General features: G+C 37.1%; 2 protein-coding genes across 4 annotated transcripts in view; both read right to left on the bottom strand.

The window, feature by feature from the left end:
- Positions 1–589: 589 nt before the first annotated feature.
- The window catches only part of LOC110590101 (zinc finger protein 382), a 382,742-nt gene continuing 358,650 nt past the window's right edge, over positions 590–24,681 (bottom strand). The window contains exons 2-4 of one of the 3 annotated variants that reach the window (XM_021700817.1): positions 22,653–22,779; positions 22,286–22,381; positions 590–2,762 (exon numbers count right to left, since the gene is read on the bottom strand). In XM_021700817.1, the coding sequence (XP_021556492.1) occupies positions 1,339–2,762; positions 22,286–22,381; positions 22,653–22,779 (1,647 nt within the window). In that variant the 3' untranslated portion in view covers positions 590–1,338. The remainder of the gene's footprint in view (positions 2,763–22,285; positions 22,382–22,652; positions 22,780–24,681) is intronic. The other 2 variants (XM_021700819.2, XM_044922194.1) reach the window with 2 other exon arrangements.
- Positions 11,498–13,140, bottom strand: LOC110590111 (rab5 GDP/GTP exchange factor-like). Its single transcript, XM_044922198.1, is given in 4 exon segments — positions 11,498–11,816; positions 11,818–12,602; positions 12,604–12,679; positions 12,681–13,140. Coding segments are annotated over 4 exon segments (1,473 nt in total). The 5' UTR covers positions 13,091–13,140; the 3' UTR covers positions 11,498–11,614.

The raw sequence follows: 24,681 nt of genomic DNA, 5'->3' as shown, positions 1-24,681 counted from the left end.
CTCACGACACTGAGACCATGACCTAAGCCAAAATCAAGAGTTGGACACTCAACTGACTGAGCCACCCAGGCACCCCTTATGATCATTTCATTTAAAGAGTTCCCATCCAATGTGAATTCCATGGTGTTGTGTATGATTTGAACCATAAGCTTTTCCATATTCATCATTTTTACACATCCAGCAAGATATAGGCCATAGGTAAAAGCTATTATCTCCTGTTCTCTTTACTATACTCATAGGACTTTTCTCCAGTTAGAACTCTCTAATGCAAGGAAGCCTACTAGGAGCCTTCCTCTCCTGAGTATGACTTTTGGAGGCAATCTCACATTTATTACATTTGTTTGGTATTATATTACAGTTTGGGCTGTGGCTAAAAGTCTTTATACATGCATTATAATTGGATTCTCAGTTTTCATATTTGTAGAATTTCCCTCTAGCATGAATTCTCTGGTTGGAACCATCACCATATCGCTTATATTCACAGTTGTTTTCCTTCAGAGTGAATTATCTCATACTGTGAAAGTTCTGAGTTGTTTGGTAATATCTACCAAAGCTGACCAAACAAATATGCTCCAGGACCCAGCAATTCCATTCCTAGTATGAAAACAAGAGAAATGAACATATGTACACCAAAAAACAAATATATTCACAGAGGCATTATTTATTATGACCCTAAACTGTAAACAACGAAAAAGTCCATCAAGAGTAGATTGGATAAATTGTCATTTAATCATATGATGGAATTCTATATAGAATAGAAATAAATGAACTGCTGCATGCACTAATGAGTCTTACAGACATAATGATGAATGAAACAAGCCATATATAAAAGAATACATGATGTATAATCCAATTTATATAAAGGTTCATAATAAGCAAAACCTAATTTATAATGTTAGAAGTCAGAACTGTGGTAAATTTTGAGGAGGTAACAACTAATTTTTATTTCATATTTCCAACGAGAAATACAGTTCACACTTCCTTTCTTTAAAACACCTCCGCTCACAGTGTGGTCCACAGACCACTGCCAGTTGGTCAACTCCTTATTAGTGGGTCACAACAAGGTATGTTTTGAAATTGAAAATAAGCAATTTTAAATGTTTGTAGAAACTTGACAGAGGAAGCTTATGCCTGCTGAATCTAATAATAAAAAATTTAGGGTGGTATTTTCAATGACTATTGTCATTTGTCTAGTCATTCTTTGTTATATAGGCTCACAAACAGTAGGTAAATTTGTGGAATAGTACCTAAAACTGTTGAATATTATTATATTTGCAAGCTACATCATGTACAGGGTTTACTATGACTTCAAAAGTTTTTACCAAAAAGTCATATCCTTTACTGAATTCCCAAGGTTTCTATCTTGTGAGTTTTTTGATGTACAATGAGGTTTGACTTACAACTGAAGAACTTCCCACATTCTTTACATTCATACGGTTTCTCTCCTGTGTGAGTTTTCTGGTGGCGAATGAGGTTTGATTTCCTACTAAAGGCTTTCCCACACTGAGAACATCCATTGGATTTCTCTCCTGTATGTATTCTCTGATGAACAGTGAGGATTGCCTTCTGGCGGAAGGACTTCCCACATTCATTACAAATATACGGTTTTTCCCCAGTGTGAATTCTTTGATGGAGAGTGAGGGTTGTCTTTTGGCAGAAGGACTTCCCACATTCACTGCAAATATAGGGTTTCTCTCCTGTGTGAGTTCTCTGATGTACAGTGAGAGTTGTCTTCTGGATAAATGCCTTCCCACACTCATTACATTGATATGGTTTCTCTCCTGTGTGAGTTCTCTGATGATCAATGAGGTATGACTTCTTTCTAAAAGCACTTCCACACTGAGTACATTCATAGGCTTTCTCCCCTGTATGTGTTTTGTGATGTCTAGTGAGAGTTGCCTTCTGGCGGAAGGACTTCCCACAATCCATACAGATGTAGGGCTTCCCCTCTATATGTGTTTTCTCATGTAGAGTGAGGGCTGTCTTTTGACGGAAAGCTTTCCCACATTGATTGCAAACATAAGGTTTCTCACCTGTGTGAATTCGTTGATGTTCAATGAGATATGACTTCCTTCTAAAGTTATTCCCACAGTAAGGACACTGAAAGGGTTTCTCTTCTGTTTGAGATCTCTGATGCACGATAAAAACAGACTTCCTGCAGAGGAGCTTCCCGTATTTGCTGTATGCATGGGGTTTCTTCTCAATAAGAGTTTGTGAATGGGCACTGAGATTTGACTTTTCGATTAAGGCTATTCCATCTTTATTGTATTCAAAGGGTTTTTCTCCTCTGTGAGCTCGGGTATGTGTAAATAACATTCCTTTCATAAGGAAGGATCTTTCACATTCATTATGATCTAATGATTGCTCAGGAGTTTGAACCTTCTGATGTTGAATAAGCTCTTGTTTACCACTCAGACTCCTTTCTGTTTGTTTATAGAGATTCACTGTAGTATGAATTTTCTCATTCTTAGTATTGAGGAATGATTTCTCCCATCCATTACTCTCACCAAACTTCTCTCTTACAGGGCTTATATTTCTACTGACTAATTCCGAAATATTTTTTAAAACCTTTCCATCAGGCTTATATTCACGTAGCGTTGTTTTTGAAATAATACGGTTCTTGCCTACAGTAAGTGTTTTCCCAAAAATATTACTTCTTTCCTTAATTAGTCTTTTGTGGTTGATGAATATGACTGATCTGGAGTGCCTGTCTTGGTATTCTTTGAACTTCACTAAAACATCTTCAGTTTTTCCATCTTCTTCTAGAAAAGAATAACAACATTGTAAGTTTTCACATAAATGTTATGGATCGGATGTATATACAAACAACCCATTGTGCAACTGTCAGCCTCACTATTGTGGTCTATACAAGGGCCAAAATAAAATACCTCTTCGTAGGGAAAATTCATATGACATAAACACAAATCCTGCTACACAGTTAAAATGAGGAAAAGTTGGCATAAGAAAAGAACACTCATATCTTTGGCATACTGTAAATATAAACTACGTTGAGCAGGTATAATAAACACAAGGACAAGTAAACAGAAGACAAAGGATGATGAAAGTGGGATTGTTCTTGGAACGGGCAGATTCAGAAATAATGGAGTGAGCTTATTAAGGGTACTAACCAGTAAGCAAGGAAAATGTTCAGGTAGAAATGAAAGCCTAAATATTATTCCCTCATGCCTAAATATGTGTTATAAAATACTTCCATTTGTTTCTTCCTCACTTGCATGTAACCCATCCATGGCAAATGAACTTTCTCAAGCACTCCTTTCCTAATGTTGAGAGAAACACTATTTATAGCCTAGGCCCTAACTCTCCACACAACTTATTTTCTCTTGAAAGGGAAGACTTTCGGAAACCTATTTCCATTAGGAGTTGTAAAATAAACCAGACAACAAAGCATACTTGAAACATGAATATAATCACTGTTGTATTCTGACTGCTGTTACCATCGATTTATTCTTGCAGAGATGGTCAATAACTAAATTCTCCTGACCATCAGTTCTAACTTTTCCTCCTTTCATTTTCTGAATTACTTTTTCAGTTTTCAGGAAGGATGGGTTTAAGTTTTCCTCCCAATGCAGTAACATACCTTAACTCTGCTATTCCCTATGGGGAATGTGAAGGCCTAGATTCTTCAACTGTATGTTTACAGCACTGACCAACTCTAATATTTTTCTTTTCTTTTTTTTTTAACTCTATTATTTTTCTTATAATTCTTGGCTATATCTGATTATTGTTCCCTTACTACCACCCATTTCTAGTAGGGTAATTTTAAATATGGATTCATCTTACCCTTGACTTGTGTCTTATTTATAATAGCCCTTAACTGGTAACTGCCCAAGTACTCATCAAAAGGTAAATGGTAATATTGTGTTATGTATGTATATAATGTGATACTACTTACCAATAAAAAAGAAAAAAATCTACTGATACACAATGGAAAGAGATGAATCTCATTTTTCAGAGTGAAAGCTTTATGCAAAAGAGTATATATTATAAAATTCCATTTATGTGCAGTTCTAGAACACACTAAAACTAATCTGTATTAGTAACTGGAGTAACATCATCTTTCTAAGGACCTTAACCACCTGCAGGGACATTCTACTATTCAATTTATCGAAAAGCCTTCATATATTATTTGTATCCTTTAATGTCGAATTTGTCTGAAATTAGATTATAATTATAGTCTGGACCATCCGTTTCAAGAACTCTTTCAACAACCTGCTCTTTTAATATGAATATTATATGTAAAATGCTCAATTTGATAATATTGCCTTCCCAACTAAAACTTATGCTCTTGGATGTCAATATTTTATTGACTATCTTCTGAATATATGTTAACACACGGTTATCTGAGATAAAGGGATGTGATCTTGGCATGTATATATATATTTATTTATTTATTTTAAAGATTTTATTTATTTATTTGAGAGAGACAGAGAGAGCACAAGCAGGGGGAGCAGCAGAGGCAGAGGGAGAAGCAGGCTCCCCGCCAAGCAGGGAGCCTGATGCGGGACTCGATCCCAGGACCCCTGGATCATGACATGAGCCGAAGGCAGATGCTTAACCGACTGAGCCACCCAGGTGCCTCTTGGCATGTATATTTAAAAGAAATTATCATTGGGCGCCTGGGTGGCTCAGTCGGTTGAGCGACTGCCTTCGGCTCAGGTCATGATCCTGGAGTCCCGGGATCGAGTCCCGCATCGGGCTCCCTGCTCGGCGGGGAGTCTGCTTCTCCCTCTGACCCTCCTCCCTCTCATGCTCTCTGTCTCTCATTCTCTCTGTCTCAAGTAAATAAATAAAATCTTTAAAAAAAAAAAAGAAATTATCATTAAATGATTTCTGAATGGATAGGAAAGATGTTTTCCTTGCATGGAATCAACGATAGTTAGGTAACTATTGGATATCTAGCCTCTGTTACAAACTACAATAATGAAAAGTAAAAGAACCTTTTTTGGGGCAACTGTTCGGATGGGAAAAGAAGCTTGATCATTCCAGAGAATGCGTCTGTTTGCAATTTACAGACATAAGTAGAACGTGAATGCAGAAAAAAAGGAATTGAACATGGTCTGGAGAAGTCAAGGAACATTTCACAGAGGAAGTGAAACTTGATCTTTTAACTAAATGATACGCATATTTTATTGTATAGTAAAGAATATAACCTTGCCCAAAGAGACATCTGACATTTGCCTTTGGCTTCTGAGAAGTAATCTTCTAAGCCCTTGGAATATGTATTTGTTTGCCTGGGAGCGTTTGGCCAGCTAGTAAGTCACAATGTAATTTAGTGTGAGGTCTTTGAGCCACACCAAGAGTGTGATTTAGGGTGCGTGCTTTGGGTCAAACAGTATCAGCTTGACCTCTAAAGGGGCTGAAAACTGAGACTGGCTACATGTACAGTTAATCATGCCTATGTTATGGAGCCCCGATATAAACTCTGGACAAGGGACTCAGGTGATGCTTCCCTGGTTGGCAATATTCTGTATGTATTGTCACACCAGCAAGGTAATTTTGCCCATGATTCCACAGAGAGAGGTCTACTAAAAGCTTCATGTTTGATACTTTCCTGGACTCTGCCCTTTCTGCTTGACTGATTCTAATCTGTATTTTTTCTTCTGTAATAAACTGTTAATTGTGAACATAATAGCTTTCAGTAAGTTCCATGGATCCTTATAGCATATTGTTGATACTAGCAGTAGTCTTGGGGACCCCCGAACTTACAGCTGGTGTCAGAAGTGAGGGTGGTCTTGTGTAATCTGTGCACGCTCTCTGACAAATAAAATCTTTTTTTAAAAAGATTTTATTTATTTATTTGACATACAGAGAGAGATAGTGAGAGAGAGAGAGCACAAGCAGGGGGAGCGGCAGGCAGAGGGAGAGGGAGAAGCAGGCTCCCTGCTGAGCAAGGAGCCCGACACAGGGCTTGATCCCAGGACCCTGGGATCATGACCTGAGCCGAAGGCAGCTGCTTAAGTGACTGAGCCACCCAGGTGCCCCATAAATCTTTTTAAAAAATCAATAATCAAAGGTATGACACAACTGATTGTTGTATTGATCTAGGAAGATCAAAATATACACTAGAGTTCAAATGAGAGAAGTGGGCTGAAAATGTCTATTTGAAAGCCATTCACATAAAAAACAAGAAAACCACAACTTGAGAATGGATCAGATTAGTTTATAGAACTTTTTTTTTTTTTTTTAAGAGAGAGCATGCGGACGTGCAAGTGGGGAGGGGGATATGCAGAGGGAGAGGGCAAGAGAATCCCAAGCAGACTCTACACTGAGTCCAGAGCCTGACACAAAGCTAGACCCCACAAGGAGACCAAAACCTGAGTGCCCTGAGTGGAAACCAAGAATCGGATACTTAATCAACTGCACCACCCAGGTGCCCCAACTTATAGGACTCTTATAAAAGCAAGAACTGAAGATGAAGAAAGAGCCTTTAAGGATATCAACAAGAGACCACTGAAATAAAATCACTTTATTCAATAAATATTTATTTTCCTAGGCAATAAAGGAGGGAGGAAAAGAAATGAAGATGTGAAAAGGCACTCAGGGAACTAGAATTAAAATGAGTTAGTTTTTTTTTTTTACCCAAATCAAGGATGGTAGGAATCAGGAATCTGAGCACTATGATATGGAACATGGAAACTTATTGGAAATAAATTTATTTTAAAAAAGTGATACTAAAATTATCTTAGGTCCACAGCATATGGATTTTGAAATCTGATGGCAGGTGTCATGGTGAGAATAGGATGTAAGCCTGACTGCAAGAAACAGTTAAGACACTGCACAGGGAAAGAAAGGAAAGGAAATGAAAACTAAGAGGAAGATATATTAGACAATGATTTCTCTTTTTATTTTTTGGATAGATTTAAGACTGCCTATAAATAGGAGACCAAACAAAAGAAAAAAGAGGACTGAAATGTTAAAAACACGAAAAACAAGAAGGCCTAAACCAGCAGTTCCCTAAGTGTGATTTATGGACCTTAGTATATGAGATCCTTATGTGGGAGGCAGGGAGGGGGAGAGGTAGTCCATAAAAACTATTTTTGTTAATAACAACATTCCATTTGTCTTTTTAAGATGGGTGTCTGATTTGTACTTATGGAATTTTAATTTATGAGGGTGACTAACTGATGACATAGACTGATGCCATTAAATGATTTTCTGTACATTTCCTCCTTTGTAGGGTCAAATGTAGGAGCAGCAGGCTTGGTCAGGAGGCAGAAAGGAGAGAGGGGAAAGCCTATGCCAGAGCCTTTTATGGGACTTGCTTGCATGGGAAAGGGCAGGAGAAACAGTTTAGGATTGCTTTTTTGAACAGTGTTGGAGGCTATGGGTTACAGGGGTGGTCTTTAGTTGTATGTACCTGGCCCTGGGTGATTTAGGGCACGGGAAATGTTGGCTTGGTGTGTGAGACTTAGGTAAAGGAGGTAGTTGAGGGTATGGACTTGGATTTGTTGGTTTTTATATGAAATGTGGGCTTACCAACAGGTTGTTTACTGTCTCTATGAATTAGCTAGCTCTGGGAGGGGCAATCTCTCCCCAGCCAGCAAGGCCCTCCAAAGTTGTCAAGACATCATAAAATATAGAAGATAAAAAATACGGTTAATACAGTGGGTAAAATGCTGGCACATCAGCATAAATGAAAACACTTGCACCAATCTATAATAGTAATCACTATATTTCTAATCCATAAGAAAAAAGATTTCATGTAAGACTGTTTTTGATAGAGCAGGAAAAAATCATTAATTTTATTAGATCTCCACCCTTGAGTACACATATTTTCAATATTCTGTGTGATGATTAAAGACATAAGCATAAAGCACTTCTGTTGCATACCAGAGTATAATGTATTTTGTGAGGAAAAGTACTGGTGTAATTATTTGAGTTAAGAACTGAATACAGGGCCCTCCGTCCCCTCCAGCTGCATCCAAAAACAGAATGTTCCTGTGAAACCTTTCATAAGCTGAAATGGCATAAAGTGAAGAAGCAACTACCATTAATTTATACAGAAAAATTTTTGAGCATTCCGAGATCCAAAAAATAACCTCTCTTCAGCTTTTCTGACACATCGTGCTAATGGACGTGCAAAATAAACTGAGGTAAAGCACAGATGCTCAAAGCTACGGCAGCCTGATGCTGAGATGCTGAGTGTAGTTCTGGGGAAGGAGCTTGGCAGTGCCTCTACAGCTCGCTGCAAAGCAAACACTGAGTGTTATTTTTGCTTTTCACCTTGTTTTGTAAAAGCAAAAATCCTCTTCGGATTTCTTTTGGTTAGTGAAAACAGGTACTAATGGAGGTCTTTAGAAAAACCAAAGTGGCAAAACATGAACTTTCAAAAAGCAGGGGATATCTGTATCTACTTTTGGTGGAACAGCATTTTTACTTGAGAGTACAACTGATTATTATTCAAACGTGGTTATCTGGTAGACATTTTCTTTTTTTTTTTTTTTTAAGATTTTATTTATTTATTTGACAGAGAGAGACACAGCAAGAGAGGGAACACAAGCAGGGGGAGTGGGAGAGGAAGCAGCAGGCTTCCCGCAGAGCAGGGAGCCGGATGTGGGACCATGATCTGGGCCCAAGGCAGATGCTTAATGACTGAGCCACCCAGGCACCCCTCTTTTTTTTTTGCTTTTATTTATTTGTCAGAGGGAGAGAGAGCACAAGCAGGGGGAGCGGCAGGCAAATGGAGAAACAGGCTCCCCACTGAGCAAGGAGCCTGATGCAGGACTCCATCCAGGGACTCTGGGATTATGACCTGAGCCGAAGGCAGATACTTAACCGAATGAGCCACCCAGGCATCCTTCTGGTAGATATTTTCTTGAACAATGTGAGCATGTTAATTCAAGGAAAACATATGCTAATATTTATAACCAATGATAAAATTCAAGCTTTCAAATAAAGGTCATTATGTTGGAAAGCTTGTATTTGCTACCGTGAGCTTGTCAGCTTCCCAATTCTTAAGACTTTTCTGATAACATTTCTGATGATATTAACAAATGTAGCCTTTGGTGTTTTTTTAAAGTTAATATTATATATAGAAATATGTCAAAATTTGGAATATGTTAGATGTCACTGAACTGTTACTTTCCAAATGATTAATACATAATATTACCAAAAAATGTATGGATAAAATATCCATTTAAGTAGACCATTGGATTTTATGGGTTTTTTTTGTTGTTGTAGTTGGTTTTTTTTAGATGATGATTTGGGATGAAAAAGATAGCTCTATTTTTTTTTTTAAGATTTTATTTATTTATTTGAGAGAGAGAGAGAGTGACAGAGATAGGGAGAAGAGAGCATGAACGGGGAGGAGAGGGAGAAGCAGGCTTTTCACTGAGCAGGGCACAAAAGTTCATTGTTATGGTTTCAGGTTCTATATTGCAACTAACTGTTCAGGAACTACCAATTGTTACATTTGGATGTAGTATTAATGAAGAATATCTATGACAATCTAAAAAGGCGCTTAAAATATTTCTCATTCAGGGACACCTGGGTGGCTCAGTTGGTTAAGCATCTGCCTTCGGCTCAGGTCATGATCCCAGGATCCTGGGATTGAGTCCCGCATGAGGCTCCTTGCTCAGCAGGGAGCCTGCTTCTCTCTCTGCCTGCCACTTCCCCTGCTTGTGCTGGCTCTCTATTTCTCTCTCTCGCTCTCTGACAAATAAATAAAATCTTTAAAAAAATATTTCTCATTCAAACTACATATAATGCATGAAGGAAGGTTTTCTTCATATATTATGATTCAAACAACATTTTACAACAAATTGAATACAGAATCAGATGTGAAAATCAACTATTTATTAAATAAATTTCAATTATGTAACAATTCCACTTTTGTCACTATTGTTTTTCTTTTGGGAAATAGTTATTTTTGTAAAAATATGATTTTATGTCAACATGTAATAAGTTTATTATTTCTATATTGTTTTAAAATGAATTAGTAAAAATTTTTTGTGTTAACTTCTAATAAGGTACACAGACACATGCACAAAGTTCTTTTAATCCTTAATAATTTTAAGAATATTAACAAGTCCCAAAACTAAAAAGTTTGAGAATTTGCTTATCTAGATATCCAGATTCTGATAATGGCAAAGAAGTTAGTTTCAAAACAACCTTCCAGCTGATAACAATGATAAACTATGGACCAGCTGTAAAAGACCAACTTGTTTTAAAGCACTAAAGAGTGATCAAAAGCAGGCAGAAACTGAAGTGGATATAACATTTGAAAAGAAAGAAACCACACTACCTAAGATCTACATTTACCCAGGTTTTCCACTCTGGGCCCTGGTAGCTTGTGCAGCACACAAGGGATAGATAGATCTCTGGGAGAAAGGAGTCATCCTGTGCAGAAAAATCTGAGATCAAGTTCAGGGCTACTAGAATAAATTGAGGAAAAAAACTTTAAGACAAAATCTGAGAATAGAAAAGTCATAGAAAGAAAAGCCCCAAATTAGCATAAACCTCTCCTCAAAACCTTGGTTAACTGCATCTACAGGTCAAGACTGCAAGAAGCACAAAGGGAAAAGAAAGCTGGAGCACTGGGAGAATTGATTAAAGATTTCAGCAGCTGTTTAGCTCTGGAAAAATAGTTTTTAATACCAGTCCTGTGCCAAGTCAGAGGAACCTGGTGAGAGGAACCTTTGGTCTTTCTACTGAAACCCCAGAATGGCTAAAGGCTGCATCCCAGGACTAAGAGAAACACCATAAAACTAAAGGCAAAACTGAAACTGAAATAGAAATCATCTAAAAAACATAAAAGCAATCTTAAAAAGGAATCAGTGTGAGCCACCAGTAACTTAACTGCCTTCTGGGTGAAAACTCAGCAATCTTCAGAGGAAGAAAAAGAATCCAGCATCTTGACAACATATTATCTACAAGGTTTTCCTGAGAAGAAACAGGAAAATATGACCAATAGAGAAGATAAAAAACAGTCAACAGAATCAGACTGATATATGTCCTCTACATTAAAATTATAAGATAAGGAATTTAAAATAACTGTAATAAATATGCTTACAAAATCTACAAGAAAAGATGGAAATATGGTTAAAGATGGAGAATTCAGGAGAGATAAGGAAATGCAAACTTTAAAAACCTTGTATCTTAAATGCAAAATTCATTGGATGAGTTTAACAGCATAGGAACATAAGAGAATGAAGAATCAGTACTTTGGAAGTCTGGTTAACAGAAATTACCCAAACTAAAAAAATATATATAAACTTCTTACTAAACTCTACAGAGAATCGGTTAAAATTATTTAAAATGTAATTGAGAATAGCACAGAAAAATAATTGTAGAAATATTGGACAAAGTTTCTTCAAATTTGCTCTAAAACAAGAACTCTGTGAATGTGCTAATTTACTTATTGGTTCTAACAGTTCTTTTTTTTTTTTTAACTCAAATAAATAGTATTTTATTATTTACTAAGCTTCCCCTGCCAGGAAAAACAAAACAAACAAAACAATCCCCACAAACTGTACCTTTAAAAATGCTTTGACATTTATAAGCAATTAAGTTATAGTCTAGATCCCAATCATGGACTGTAGTAAGGGCTAGCTACAATTTAGGCTCAAATAAATACTACCCATGTAAATTTTTATCATCCTGCATAAACTTGAGGTTGCAATGGTGGAGGAAGTTTATCATTTTCAACATTTTCAGAGTCACAAGCTGCTAAAGATTGATTTGGGGGTTTAATTTCAAACGGATATTTCTCAACAATGTCTTGAACCTCTTTTGCAGTTCCATCCGTCCACTCTATTAGGTCTTTTTCAAGTTTCTTGGCTTCACTCATGATCCTCTTGCCCTTCATTCAACTGAGAGAGAAGATCCAAGTTCTTATACATTTGCTTAACCCCTAAGCAAGCATCAGGAGACCAATTCTCAGATTCCTGCTTCCTGGGAGAAGTCTGGCCGGACATGTATAGATCAAAATCTTCCTGACTTAAATTCAAAGACTGAGCATCTAATTTCTCAATGAAAGCCACAGCACAGCACAGATTGGTGAAATAGTAGCCATCCTCCCCAGCCATCAATCGGCTTGGGTTGCAGAAGCGGGTAATATACTGGATATTGGACTGAAGGCGTAGGGGGTTGCCCTTCAAGACAATGTAGATTAGAGGTGGTAAAAAGTCATCAGCTGAGGCTGGCTCATTCTTGGTGATCTTAATGGCATTGAAGATGTGCTTGCTGCACTTGGTGATGCAGGCCAACTTATCTCGAGGTACACGCTTTGAATCCATTTCAATGATGTCTGTGATTGCTTTCACCACCATATCAGATACTTCTGAAATTTCTTCATTAACAGGGACACAAAGCATCTGAGGTGTAACCCAGTGCAGGGCTCTGATCCTCTTTTGAATAGTGAGATCTTTCTTCTCATCATCTGTAGTTTCTGGACAGAACACAAATTTATAGAGACGAGTCATAATGTACTTTTCGATCTGATCCATTATCTTCTCAACTCTTTCTGAAGGCACTTTTCCACGAGTCTGCATTCTTTCATCCACATTCTGGTAAAAATCGTGAGTACACTCTGACTGTTCCTCAATGCTTAAATCCCTTTTGTAATGCACTGTTTCCAAAAAACATCTTGGTCTGCTTATAGATTTCTTGGCCTGTCTTGTGGAAGGTCTTGAGAAATTCTATGAACTCTTTAGACACTATCCGTTTCATTGCTGGCTTGCCGGTTTATGGAAGGACTGGGAGCTTTTGCTTCCTGAATTTCTGCCGTTTTTGATCCAACCCTGGATGAAGCACTGAAGAATTTCTTTACTGTGGTAACCTTGGGGATCTTCTCATTGGTTTTCTTTTCTTCAAACTTGGAAAATGTGAGGGACTGGGCCCCTGGGCCGCTCTGACTGCTGGCAAAGGCCTCTTCCTCCTCCCGCTGAAGTCGCTCTGCCAGTTCCCAATCCTCCTGAATTTGCTTCTGCCTTGCTTTGTGGTACTCTTCCCTCCAGCACTTGGAGCAGAAACCCTGCCCAGCAGGGTTGCCATAGTAACCACATCCTTTCTTGCAAAGGAGCTCTGGCTGATCCACATGAATTCCTCGGCGTTCAGACTTAAGGCTCATCTTCCTGCTGGTCTGCGGCTCCACGGGCGTCAGGATCGCCGCTGTCCGCGGGTCGCTCGAGTGGGTCCCTGCTCCGCCAGTCCACAACCCGCCCTCTTGTCAGCCCGCCCTCTCTCCTCTAACAGTTCTTTTTGAGATTCCTTAGGATTTATTAGGTACACAATCATTTCACCTACAAATGAAGATAGCTCCCTTTCTAATTGCTAGCCTTTTAGTTTCTTTTTCTTGCCTTATTGTACTGACTTGTGTCTAGTACAATGTTTAATAGAAGTGGTGATAGTGGGCATCTTTTCTGTTTTGATCTCAGAGGAAAAGCATTCAGGCTTTCTACCTTGAGTATGATGGTGGCTATAAGTTTTTCAAAGATACCCTTAATGAAGCTGAGGAAATTCCTTTTGATTGCTAATCTGTTCTAAGGCTTTATAAAAGGAACTGAATTTAATTATTTTCCCATGCCTACTGAGATACTTTCATGGTTTTACTCCTTAATTTTTTTCTAGTTACATTAAGTGGCACCTCAGATACTTGACTTTAGACCTCTTTTCACCTTTATATGGGGAATTACATAGATTGATTTTTTTTTAAAGATTTATTTTAGAAAGACAGAACATGGGCATGAGGGGCAGAGGGAGAGAGAATATCAAGCAGACTCCGCACTGAGCATGAAGCCTGACGTGGGGCTCAATCTCACAACCCTGAGATCATGACCTGAGCCGAAACCAAGAGTTGGACACTTAACTGACTGTGCCTCTGATTTCTGAATATCAAATCATCTTTGCTTTCCTGGGATAAGCTCTTTTTAGTCATGAGGTTTTATCCTTTTAAAATATTGCTAGGTTCTGTTTTATATCTTATTAACGATTTTTTTATAGCTTCATGATGTTGGTGTGTAGTTTTTTTATTTTTATAGTGCCTTTGGTTGTGGATAATGCTGGCCTTATAAAATGAGTTGGGAAGTGTCCTCTCCTACTCTATTTGTTGATATAAAATTACTTGTTTATTCCCTAGTTGTCCTTTTAATGTCTGTAGGATCTGTAGTGATGCAGCCTCTTTAATTTTTAATATTGGTAATTTGTGTCTTCTATTTCTTATTAGTATAAAAGTTATTAACCATATTAGCTATGGTTTATTAATTTATCAATTATTTTAATGAATCAGCTTTTGGCTTCACTCATTTTCTCTATTATTCTTCTGTTATATATTTCACTGATTTCTGTTTTAGTCTTTATTTTTTCCTTTTACTAACTTTAAAAAAAAAAACTTTTCAAGTTTATTTAAGTAACCTCTGCATCCAATGTGGGGCTTGAACTCCTGACCCTGAGATCAAGAGTTGCATGCTCTTCTTTTTTTTTTTTAATGTTTTATTTATTTATTCATGAGAGTCACAGAGAGAGAGAGAGAGGCAGAGGGAGAGGGAGAAGCAGGCTCCCCGCCTAGCAGGGAGCCCGATGCGGGACTCGATCCCAGGACCCTGGGATCATGACCTGAGCCGAAGGCAGATGCTTAACCATCTGAGCCACCCAGGCGCCCCAAGAGTTGCATGCTCTTCTGACTGAGCCAGCCAGGCACCCCTCCTTTTACTAACGTTTGAGTTTAATTTATTTTTCTTTTTCTAGTTACTTTGGGTGACAGTTTAGATCCCTGATTTAAAAGGATAAAAAATTAAAATGCTGCTTTAGTTGCATCCCACAAATTTTGGTATATTGTTTTAATTATCATTCAGTTCAAAGTATCTTTAAATTTACTTTAGGATTTCTTCTCTGATTCCTCTGATTTGGAAATGTGGTGATTAATTTCCTAATGTTTGGGAAATTTAGACATACATTTTTTAAAGATTGAAGTATAGTCGACACACAACATTACATTAGTTTTACACAGAGAGATATTTTTGATTGAATTACAGTTGATCCTTGAACAATGTGAGGTTGGGGCACCAACCCCCCACACAGTTGAAAATCCATAAATAACATTTGACTCTCCCCAAAACTTAACTGCCAATAGCCTACTGTTGACCAATAACATAAACAGCACATATTCTGTATGTTATATGTATTATGTACTGTATTCTTAGAATAAAATTAGCAAGGGAAAATATTATTTAAAAAATCATAAGGACTGTACTTTTTTATAAATACAGTACAGCACATACTGTATTTATTAAAAAAAAAAAACCATGTATAAGTGGACCTGTACTATTCAAACCTGTGTTGTTCAAGGCTCAAATATAATTCTGTTGTGGTCAGAGTCCATATTATGATTTCAGTTTTTTTAAATTTGTTGATACTTGTTTTATGACCCAGCATATATGGTCTTTCTTGGTGAATGTTCCATGTAAAATATTCTATAAAGATGAACTAGATACAAATGATTGTATAGTTTTTCAAGCATTCCATAACCTTATTGTTTTCTTTGTTCTGTCAATTACTGAGTGAGAGGTGTTTATATCTCAAGCTATAATTACATTGCTCCTTTCAGGTCTATCAGTTTTGTTTCATGTAGTTCATGCATTCTCAATGGGGCCTTCTCCCAAGGGAGCAAAACTTATAATGGGGAAATGAAAAAAAGGTTTCTTAGATATTATAATAGTCTGTGGCCCTCCAAATGGCAACAGAACATAGATTATGGTATTGAAATTTAATGGGGGGCAATTAGAAAAAAAATCTGTAAAAATACTCTCTAGGGGAGTGATAATGATAAAAAGCTGAGAAACACTGATGTATTTTGAAGCTCTGTTAGAACTGTTATGACTTCTAATGAAGTGTCTCTATCACTGTAATATTCTGTATTCTGAAATCTACTTGGATGTATAGCCACTCCCACTTTCTTATGCTTAGTGTTTGCATGTGTAATAGAGTATGATTCCATTTTTGAGGTCTTACTGCTGACAACTTCCTAGACCTGTCCTTCTTTTTTCTCCTCTTGCCCCACACCTGGGCAAGCCAATAAGAGAGCTTTTATGCTCTTTCTGTTGGTGCTGGCAGAAAGTTTAAACTATGCAATCACTAGCCCACATGTAGAACCCTCACCTAACCTACCCCCCAACCACAATAAACACGAAACCCAGACACACCCTCTTGCACTCACAAGCCATTTTAGGACCAGTCTGGGAATCTTCCTTGCTCTTCCCAGAAAGCCTCATTATGTCAGATTTTAGTCCTGACATCTGAAGTCAAATTTTGGGTGAGTGGGATAGGTTGTTAATTTCATCCTCACTTTCGGCAACCACAAGAGAGTATGATATATATTTTTCATGTTTTTATGTTTCACCTTCCTGTGTCTTTATATTTAATATTTTTAATATACATCACATAGTTGGGTCTTCCTTTTCATTTCAGATATTAAATCGTCATCTTTAGATGTTTCATTTGGTTATTTCTATCTTTGCTATCTTGCCTCATTATGTTCATTTTTGCTTTACATCCTTTATGATATTGAGGTCATTTATAATGACTCTTTTAGCATCCTTGTCTGCAAATTCCACCACCTCTACCTTTTTTAGGTCTGATTTTATTGACTTAGTTTTGTGTGTTTTTTTTTTAATTGACTGATTTGTTCCCCCTGTTTATGGGTCATATTTTCCTTCTTCTTCATATGTTTAATAATTTTTTATTGGATATCAGACATTATCAGTTTAATGTTGTTGAGTTTAACACATGTTGTATTTTCATAAAGAGTACTGTCCTTTTACTGGTATTCCGTGGCAGCCACAGAGTTGCCCACACGACCTCCCTTCAGGAGAGAACTTGCCATTCACGTGCAAGAAGTGTAGTTACTTGGTGCCTGGGTGGCTCAGTTGGTTAAGTGTCTGCCTTCGGCCCAGGTCATGATCCCAGGGTCCTGGGATTGAGCCCCACATTGGGCTCCCTCCTCAGTAGGGAGCCTGCCTCTCCCTCTCCCTCTGCTGCTCCCCCTGCTTGTGCTCTCTCACTCAGTCTCTCAACTAAATAAATAAAATCTTTAAAAAAAAAAAAAAAAAAAGGAAGTGTAGTTACCTGACAGCCTGCAATTGTTAGCATCTTCAGGATACTCTTCAGATGATGAATCAAACAAGAGTTTCCCCAGGAAGTTCCCATCCAAAGACTGAACAGTGAGAAGGTACTAGAGGCTGGCTATTCTCTCCATGGGGGACTCCTCAGATGGACAGTCTTTGCTTCAGACCAGTTAGGTTGGTTAAGACTTTGTCAGGTCTGCACAATGGTCTGAGGCTCTCCCTGCCCAAACCTGTTAGCATCTCCCTCTTTCCTTCCATAGGTTCCAGATCTGTATCATGATCTAATGGCTTTCTATGTTCAATCTTACTTTCTTCTCCTTTATATTTCATAGATGTACCTCTAAGAAATCTATTATACTCCTAACTCTCTCAGTATCTCCATTCTAGAGGACCCAACAGATACATAGTAATTATTTTTGGGTTGGTTTAATCCTTTTGATGCTTTTGTTTAAGCTCTTTTTAAAAAAATTTTTAAAAAGATTTTATTTATTTGAGAGAGAGAGAGAGAGAGAACACGCATGGGGGAGAGGGCAGAGGGAGAAGCCAACTCCCCGCTGAGTAGAGAGCCCAATGCGGGGCTTGATCCCAGGATACCAGGATCGTGACATGAGCCGAAGGCAGACGCTTAGCCGACTGAGCCACCAGGCACCCATTTAAGCTCTTTTGTGGCAAATCTTGCAAAGTCTTTAACCTATGGCTAATCTAGCCCCATTTATTAGGTGTGGCCTTCCTAGGGTGTCTATCTAACATCCTATATCAACAAGTTCTCTCCATTCTGGCTCGAAAGAAATAAAATGATTCTTTGTACAGGAGGCTATGGGGATTGTTCATCTTACAACACCATGGTAGTTGTATTTTCCTTAGAACATGTCTTTGTCTAGTCTCACAGAGTTTCACCTATACATGTGCAGGCTTATATTTAGCCAAAGACTCAAGGAGAAACTTTTCCAGATTTGGGGAACTCTTTTTCTGCATAGCTCACTTCTTTTGGGAAGTATGTCCTGGAAATTTTAGCCACCTCAATCTCCTTGAATGCCAAGGTCAGTCTCCTCAAGTCAGTAAAATTGCCAGGTTCTTTTTGGATTCCTTTCTCTGTACTGTAGTCTGGAAGCTGCTTTCAGATGAAAGCCTGGGATGAGGTAGGGTTCATCTCATTTGTTTCTCTTCTCTCAGGAATCCAGGCCTGTGCTGCCTGTTGTTCAATATCTGAAAATAGTTTTGTCCAGTTTTCTTTTTGTTTCCTGTAAGAGTATAATTCCAGACTCTGTTACTTCCTCAGGGCTGGAAGCAGAAGTCTTGAATTATAAAAATGCAGGCCCAGATGACTTAACAGTGATTTTCATCAAACATTTAAGGAAGCAGTAATACCAATATTACACAAATCCTATAAGAAAACAGATGAAGAGGGAACACCCCCTGTTTGATATTACTGACACAATTCTGATACAAAAACTTTTCAAGGACATTACAAGAAAACTACAGATCACTATCCTTGGTAAAATCATGCATAAAAACTTGCTAGAAAATTAGCAAACCAATATCAGTAATCTAGAAGCAGGATATAATACATCTTGTCCAATTGGGGTTCATCCCAGAAGTCCAAATTTGGTTTAAAATTCAAATTAATTAATGTCATATACATAGTAATAGATTAAGGAAGAAAGATCATATGATCATCTCAACAGGTGTAGAAAAAGCATGTTAAAAACAACATTCATAATTAAAACAATCAGAAAGCTAGGAAAAGAACTTCCAGAATTTAATAAAGAGCACTTATGAAAAGCCTACAGTTAATATTAGGCTCAAGAATGAAATATTAAATGTCTTCCTTCTAAATTTAGTGAACTGATAAGAATGCTCACTGTCACCACTTCTATTCAACATTGTACTGTAGATCCTAATCAGTACAACAGAGTAAGAAAAAGAAATGAAAGCAGTAACATATACAAATGTAGAAGTAAAATATCTCTTTTCTACAAGGCATGTTTTGTATTCCAAAAACTAAAGGAATATACCAAAACAAACAAGGGACAACAGCAACAACAATAAAACTTAAGTAATAGGTAGAATACAGTAAGTAGAAGTATGCAAAATCAATATATAAAAATCAATTGTGGGTATGTACATTAACAACAAACTGGAAAAAGAAATTTTAAATATCCTACTATTTACATTGGCATTAAAATATTAAAAGATTAGACACAATGAAATATGTATAAGACCTCTATACTAGAAATAATAAAATATTGCTTACAGGAAGTAGAGAAGCTAACTAAAATAGAAAGATACAGTATAATCATGATCTGGAAGACTCAATATTGCTAAGATGTTTGTTCTCACCAATAAAAATCCCAGCACATTTGTTTAAAGAGATTAAGAAGTTGATTCTAAAATGTATTTGAAAAAGAAAATGACCCAGAATAGCTAAAACAATTTTTAAAAGAAGAAAGTTAAAAGACTTACTATGACTTGAAGACTTATTAGAAAGTTCCAATAATCACAGACCAGGTAGTATTGGCAATAGGACTTAAAACATAGCAAAGGAAAGAACAGTCTGAAAATACACTAACACAAATATAATCAAACAATTTTTTGATAAGATCACCAAGCAATTTAATTTAATTTAACAAGTGACGGGAGAAATTGGTATCTATATGGAAGAAAGTAGACCTTCGGCCCTTACCTCACATCATAAACCAAACTTAACATGAGATGGGCTATAGAATTAATAAAAATAGCAAAATATTCATAACATTTTTAGAAGAAAATATAGGAAACTATTATCACAACCTAGTAGAAGGAAAATATTTGAGAGGTCAAAAAATTATAAAAGATGATGAAATCCAGTTTATATAATTATATAATTATAAAAGATGATAAAATCCAGTTTATATAATTTTTTTTTCTTTTTTCTTTTAGATTTTATTTATTTATTTGACAGAGAGAGAGACAGCGAGAGCAGGAACACAAGCAGCGGAGTGGGAGAGGGAGAAGCAGGCTTCCTGCCGAGCAGGGAGCCCGATGTGGGACTCGATCCCAGGACCCTGGGATCATGACCTGAGCCGAAGGCAGACGCTTAATGACTGAGCCACCCAGGTGCCCCAGTTTATATAATTTTTATAATTATATAAACTGGATTTCATCAGAGTTAAAAATTTGTGCTTATTGAAAGACATTGTTAAAATAAATAACCAAGTCATAGACCTGAGGAAATATTCAGAATACCTATATCAAACAAAAGACTTCTATCCAGTATATGTAAAGAATTCCTACTACTTGAGGAAAAAATATAGTACCCAATAAAAATGGGCAGAACATTTGAATAGGCACCTCTGAAGAAGCACTTGAAAAAGTTCTCAACATCATCAATCATTAAGAGATATCTAAATTAAAACTGCAAAGATATACTACCATACACTTCTGTATGACCAAAATGAAAATATTGATAACATCAAATACAGAAGAGATGGTGGGACAATCAAAATTCTCACACATTTCTGGTAAAAGTTTAAAATGGTACAGTAACTTTTAAAAGCTGACAGTTTCTTAAAAAAGTGAAATATACACCTGCCTAATGAATGAGTGATACCACCTGCTAGGTGTTTACTGAGGAGAAATAAAAACGTATGTCCACAAAAAGATGTTTACAAGAATGTTCATAATACCTTTATTCATAATGGCCCCAAACTGGAACATTTCAAATGTCTATGAACTGGAGATGTATAAACAAACTCGTATAAACTGAATACTATTCTATAATTAAAAGAAATTACCTAAACTACTGCAAAAACATGTGTATGTCTCTCACACGTTAAGCTGAGTTAAAGAAAATAGATATGAAAAAGGTCTAGGATAGACAAAACTAATCTATGCTGGTAGAAATCACAAGTGTGATTGTCCTAGTGGAAGGGACGGACTTGGAAGAGGCCTGAAGGCCTCTTTATATTGGGTGTGACATACATGGGTTTATGCTTCTGTCAGAACTCGAAGGACTTCACACTTAAGATCTCCACGTACATTATACCTACAAAGCATGGAGTAGATTCTTGGCAAGGTAATAGCAGTCAGTATATCTATAAACAATAAGGCAAACAAGGAAAGAACTTACATGAGGAGTGATAGTCAAAATCAAAACGTAGATTTTAGAGGCATGGAAATCAGTCATGTATAAGCATGTCAAAGATTTCAGGCCTTTAAAAAGAGATCCCTAATAAGACTTCAACTATTTAAAAAAACCCAAAAACCCAATATAGAAAATAACAGGTGTTGGTGAGGATGTGGAGAAACTGGAACTCTTGTGTATGTTACTGGGAATGTAAAATGGTGTAGCCATTATGGAAAACAGTATGGCAGTTCCTCAAAACATTAAACACAAAATTACTGTATATTCCATCAATTCTCCTTCTGAGTATATACCAAAAAGGCTGAAAGCAAAGACTCAAGTAGATATTTGTACACTCATGTTCATAGCAGCATTATTCAGAGTAGCCAAAAGGTAGAAGCAACTCAAGTGTCCACTGGATAAGCAAAATATGATATACACATACAATTGGAATATTACTCAGCCTTAAAAAGGAAGGACATTCTGATATACTATAATATGAGTAGACCTTGAGGACATTATGTTAAATGAAAAAAGCTAATCACAAAAAAGACAAATACCACATGACTCCACTTACATGCAGTACCTATGTAGATAAATTCATAGGGACAAAGTAGAATGGTGGTTGCCAGAGGCTAGCGGGAGAAGGTAATGGGGAGATATTTTTTAATGAGTATAGTTTTAGTTCTTTTTTTTTTTAAGATTTTATTTATTTATTTGAGAGAGAGAGAGAGCACAAGCAGGGGGAGTGGCAGAGGGAGAGGGAGAAGCAGGCTTCCCGCTGAGCAGGGAGCCCAATGTGGGACTCGATCCCAGGACCCTGGGATCATGACCTGAGCTGAAGGCAGACGCTTAACGACTGAGCCACCCAGGCGCCCCTACAGTTTTAGTTCTAAAACATGAAAAGAGTTCTGGAGGTGGATGGTGGTGACAGTTGCACAATGTAAATGTACTTAACGCCACTGAACTATATGCTTAAAAATGGTTAAGATAATAAGTTTTATGTTATGTGTATTTTACCACAATTAAAAAAATAGATCCCTCAAAACATTCAAAGGTGTCAACTACCTGAGTCCACTGGATTTTATCTTTACAGACTCACCAAGGTAGCTCTGACTTGGAAAAATTTTCTCTGTTGTCCATAGTTCTTCTCCTTGCTCCAACTTGCGGATCATATCAGGCTTAGTCATGTGAAACCCTGGTAATAAAAAATGAGACTTGGTCTAAGCTGCTTGGGCCTCAAAACTATTGAAAGAAGAGAAAGATATAGCTCTAAGGTGACAGACAATGTACACATTAACATCTTACCAAGTTAATACCCTGCACTAGGCACGTGAGGACATAATCACACTATCTGGTAACAAAAAGGGATTCATCACCTCTGATGTCTGAAATTCAAAGTTCCATATGCTTTAGAAATCCTTGAAAGGAGATGTATAATGTTGAAAGATTCAAGGAATTTTCCTTACCAACAGAGATGAGGTGGCAGTAGTTTTCCAACGTGACATCCCTGTAGAGGGCCTTCTGTCCAGGATCCAGTTGCTGCCACTCCTCCTGGGTGAAGTCCACAGTCACATCCTTGAATGACACTGATCCCTGTAAGGGCATACTCTAGTTCATCCTAAAGTGATTGGAACTAGTGAGAACTAGATATTGGAGACCATGTCAGTGGTCAGACTAGTTTTCTTATTTTGTGTTTTCTATTGTAGAAAATTCTCTCTGATAATACATTCTGTATTTACTTACTATCTCATGCTAAAAATATATAAGATTATACTATTTGCCTTAAATGTGACTGGTTGCCTGGTGGACCAAAATGAATAAAACCCTGGCCTTGCTTATGAGAAGTTACAGGTTAAGTGAGAGGCATACATATAAATACATATACCCAAGAGATATTACAGATGAATGACAGAAATATGTACAAGGGAAAGTGCTATGAAGTGAAGAAAAATTTCATTTTGTATTCCAAGGCTTCACTGAGAACATCAAAATTTTGTCCTTACAATGAATTTGCTTTGTACAGGGCATCAGCTTTTAAAATTCATGAGGAGAGGAAAATTAGTTAGTAAATTGAGGAAACAGCAAAAGACACGGTATGTTAAGAAAGATTCTTTGAGCTCTAAGAAGAAAAACATATAATGAGCTAGGCAGTGCGCATGTTTATCAAATAATACTAGACTTTTTCCTACAGAGCAGTGGTCTTAAAAATGTACTGAGAACGCTCTCAATATATTTATATTTATTTATAAGTCATCAGTCAGCAATAATGGCAATCCACAGAGTTGATGATCTGCTCTTGAATGCAATCTGTTAGTATTTTCCTCCCTTCCGATATACTGTCTTGTACATTCCATTCTAATGCGTACCCCACTTTACTTAGTCTGCTGCTTTGTGGAGTATAAAGAAATATTAAATAGCACATATGTTATCTGATAAAATTTGTACTTTAGAGGCAATACTCTTGAAGACTGGAGAAGGCTTGAGGTGTGTTAAGTGGGAAAGACAATTAAGTAACCATTGTTAGAGATGTTTCCTAGATTAAGGTGATATTAGTGGTCTAGAGAGGGGAAAACTGGTTAGTGTATAATGGGTTGCAACAGAATTGGTCATAAATTGGTTGTAGAGTGGAAAAAAGAGGCATAGCTCTTGGGTTACCTGCATAGGCAAGTGGGGAGGTGCTAAGACTAGAAAGGGAAATGGAAAACAGAAGAAAGAATAAGCTGGACCAAAGGAGGTAATGAAGTAGACTTTGGAAATGTACTTGAAGTGTCTAAGGGACATTCAGGTGGTCATAACTTTTGGAGATTGGATATATGATTCTGACACTCTGAATAGAAGTCTAGGATGGAGAGAGGTATTTGAGAGTCACTAGAATTAGATCAGTATAACCTTTAGAGTGGATCTGTGCATAGAGAAAAAGAGACAGTGAAGAGAAGAGAACCAATTGGCATCTGGGGAAAATCAGTACTTTGAAGATGGGTGGATAAAGAGGAATTTTCTGAAAGACATGAAAACAGGAAAAAGTACCACCTTTCATTCAAAGTAGAATGTTTCAAGGATGGACTAGCATATGCATTTCATTCTGCTGCACCCACATATGAAAAATTAGAAGAAACTAAAAAGATAAGAATAAATCTGTAACAGCATTGAAATACTGGAAAGGTTTTCACTGGCCGGCCACCGTTTGTACAAATTGGATGAAATGGACAGGAGGATCACAGAGGGAGAATGCAAAATCACAATTTTCTGTACAAGCTTGCAAGCCAATCTCTATCTTGGAAAACTCACACAACAAGACATCTTACCACAAGCTAATGATGTAATTTACCAATTCTACCTCCCACTGTATCATTGCAAAACCTAGGTGAGTGGAGATGATCAAAGTTTTTCCATGTCTGCTCCTTGACTCCTCACAACTTAGATCTCAAATCAGTGTCTAGACAAGATAGATTCATTAAAGATGGATAGATTCAGTAAAGTAATATATTCCCTTTT

The sequence above is a fragment of the Neomonachus schauinslandi genome, chromosome 16 (genome assembly GCF_002201575.2).
Source record: "Neomonachus schauinslandi chromosome 16, ASM220157v2, whole genome shotgun sequence".
In the NCBI taxonomy this organism is placed as follows: Eukaryota; Metazoa; Chordata; class Mammalia; order Carnivora; family Phocidae; genus Neomonachus; species Neomonachus schauinslandi.
Note: the sequence above shows the minus strand (reverse complement) of the source record. Positions and strands in the feature narration are given on the sequence as shown.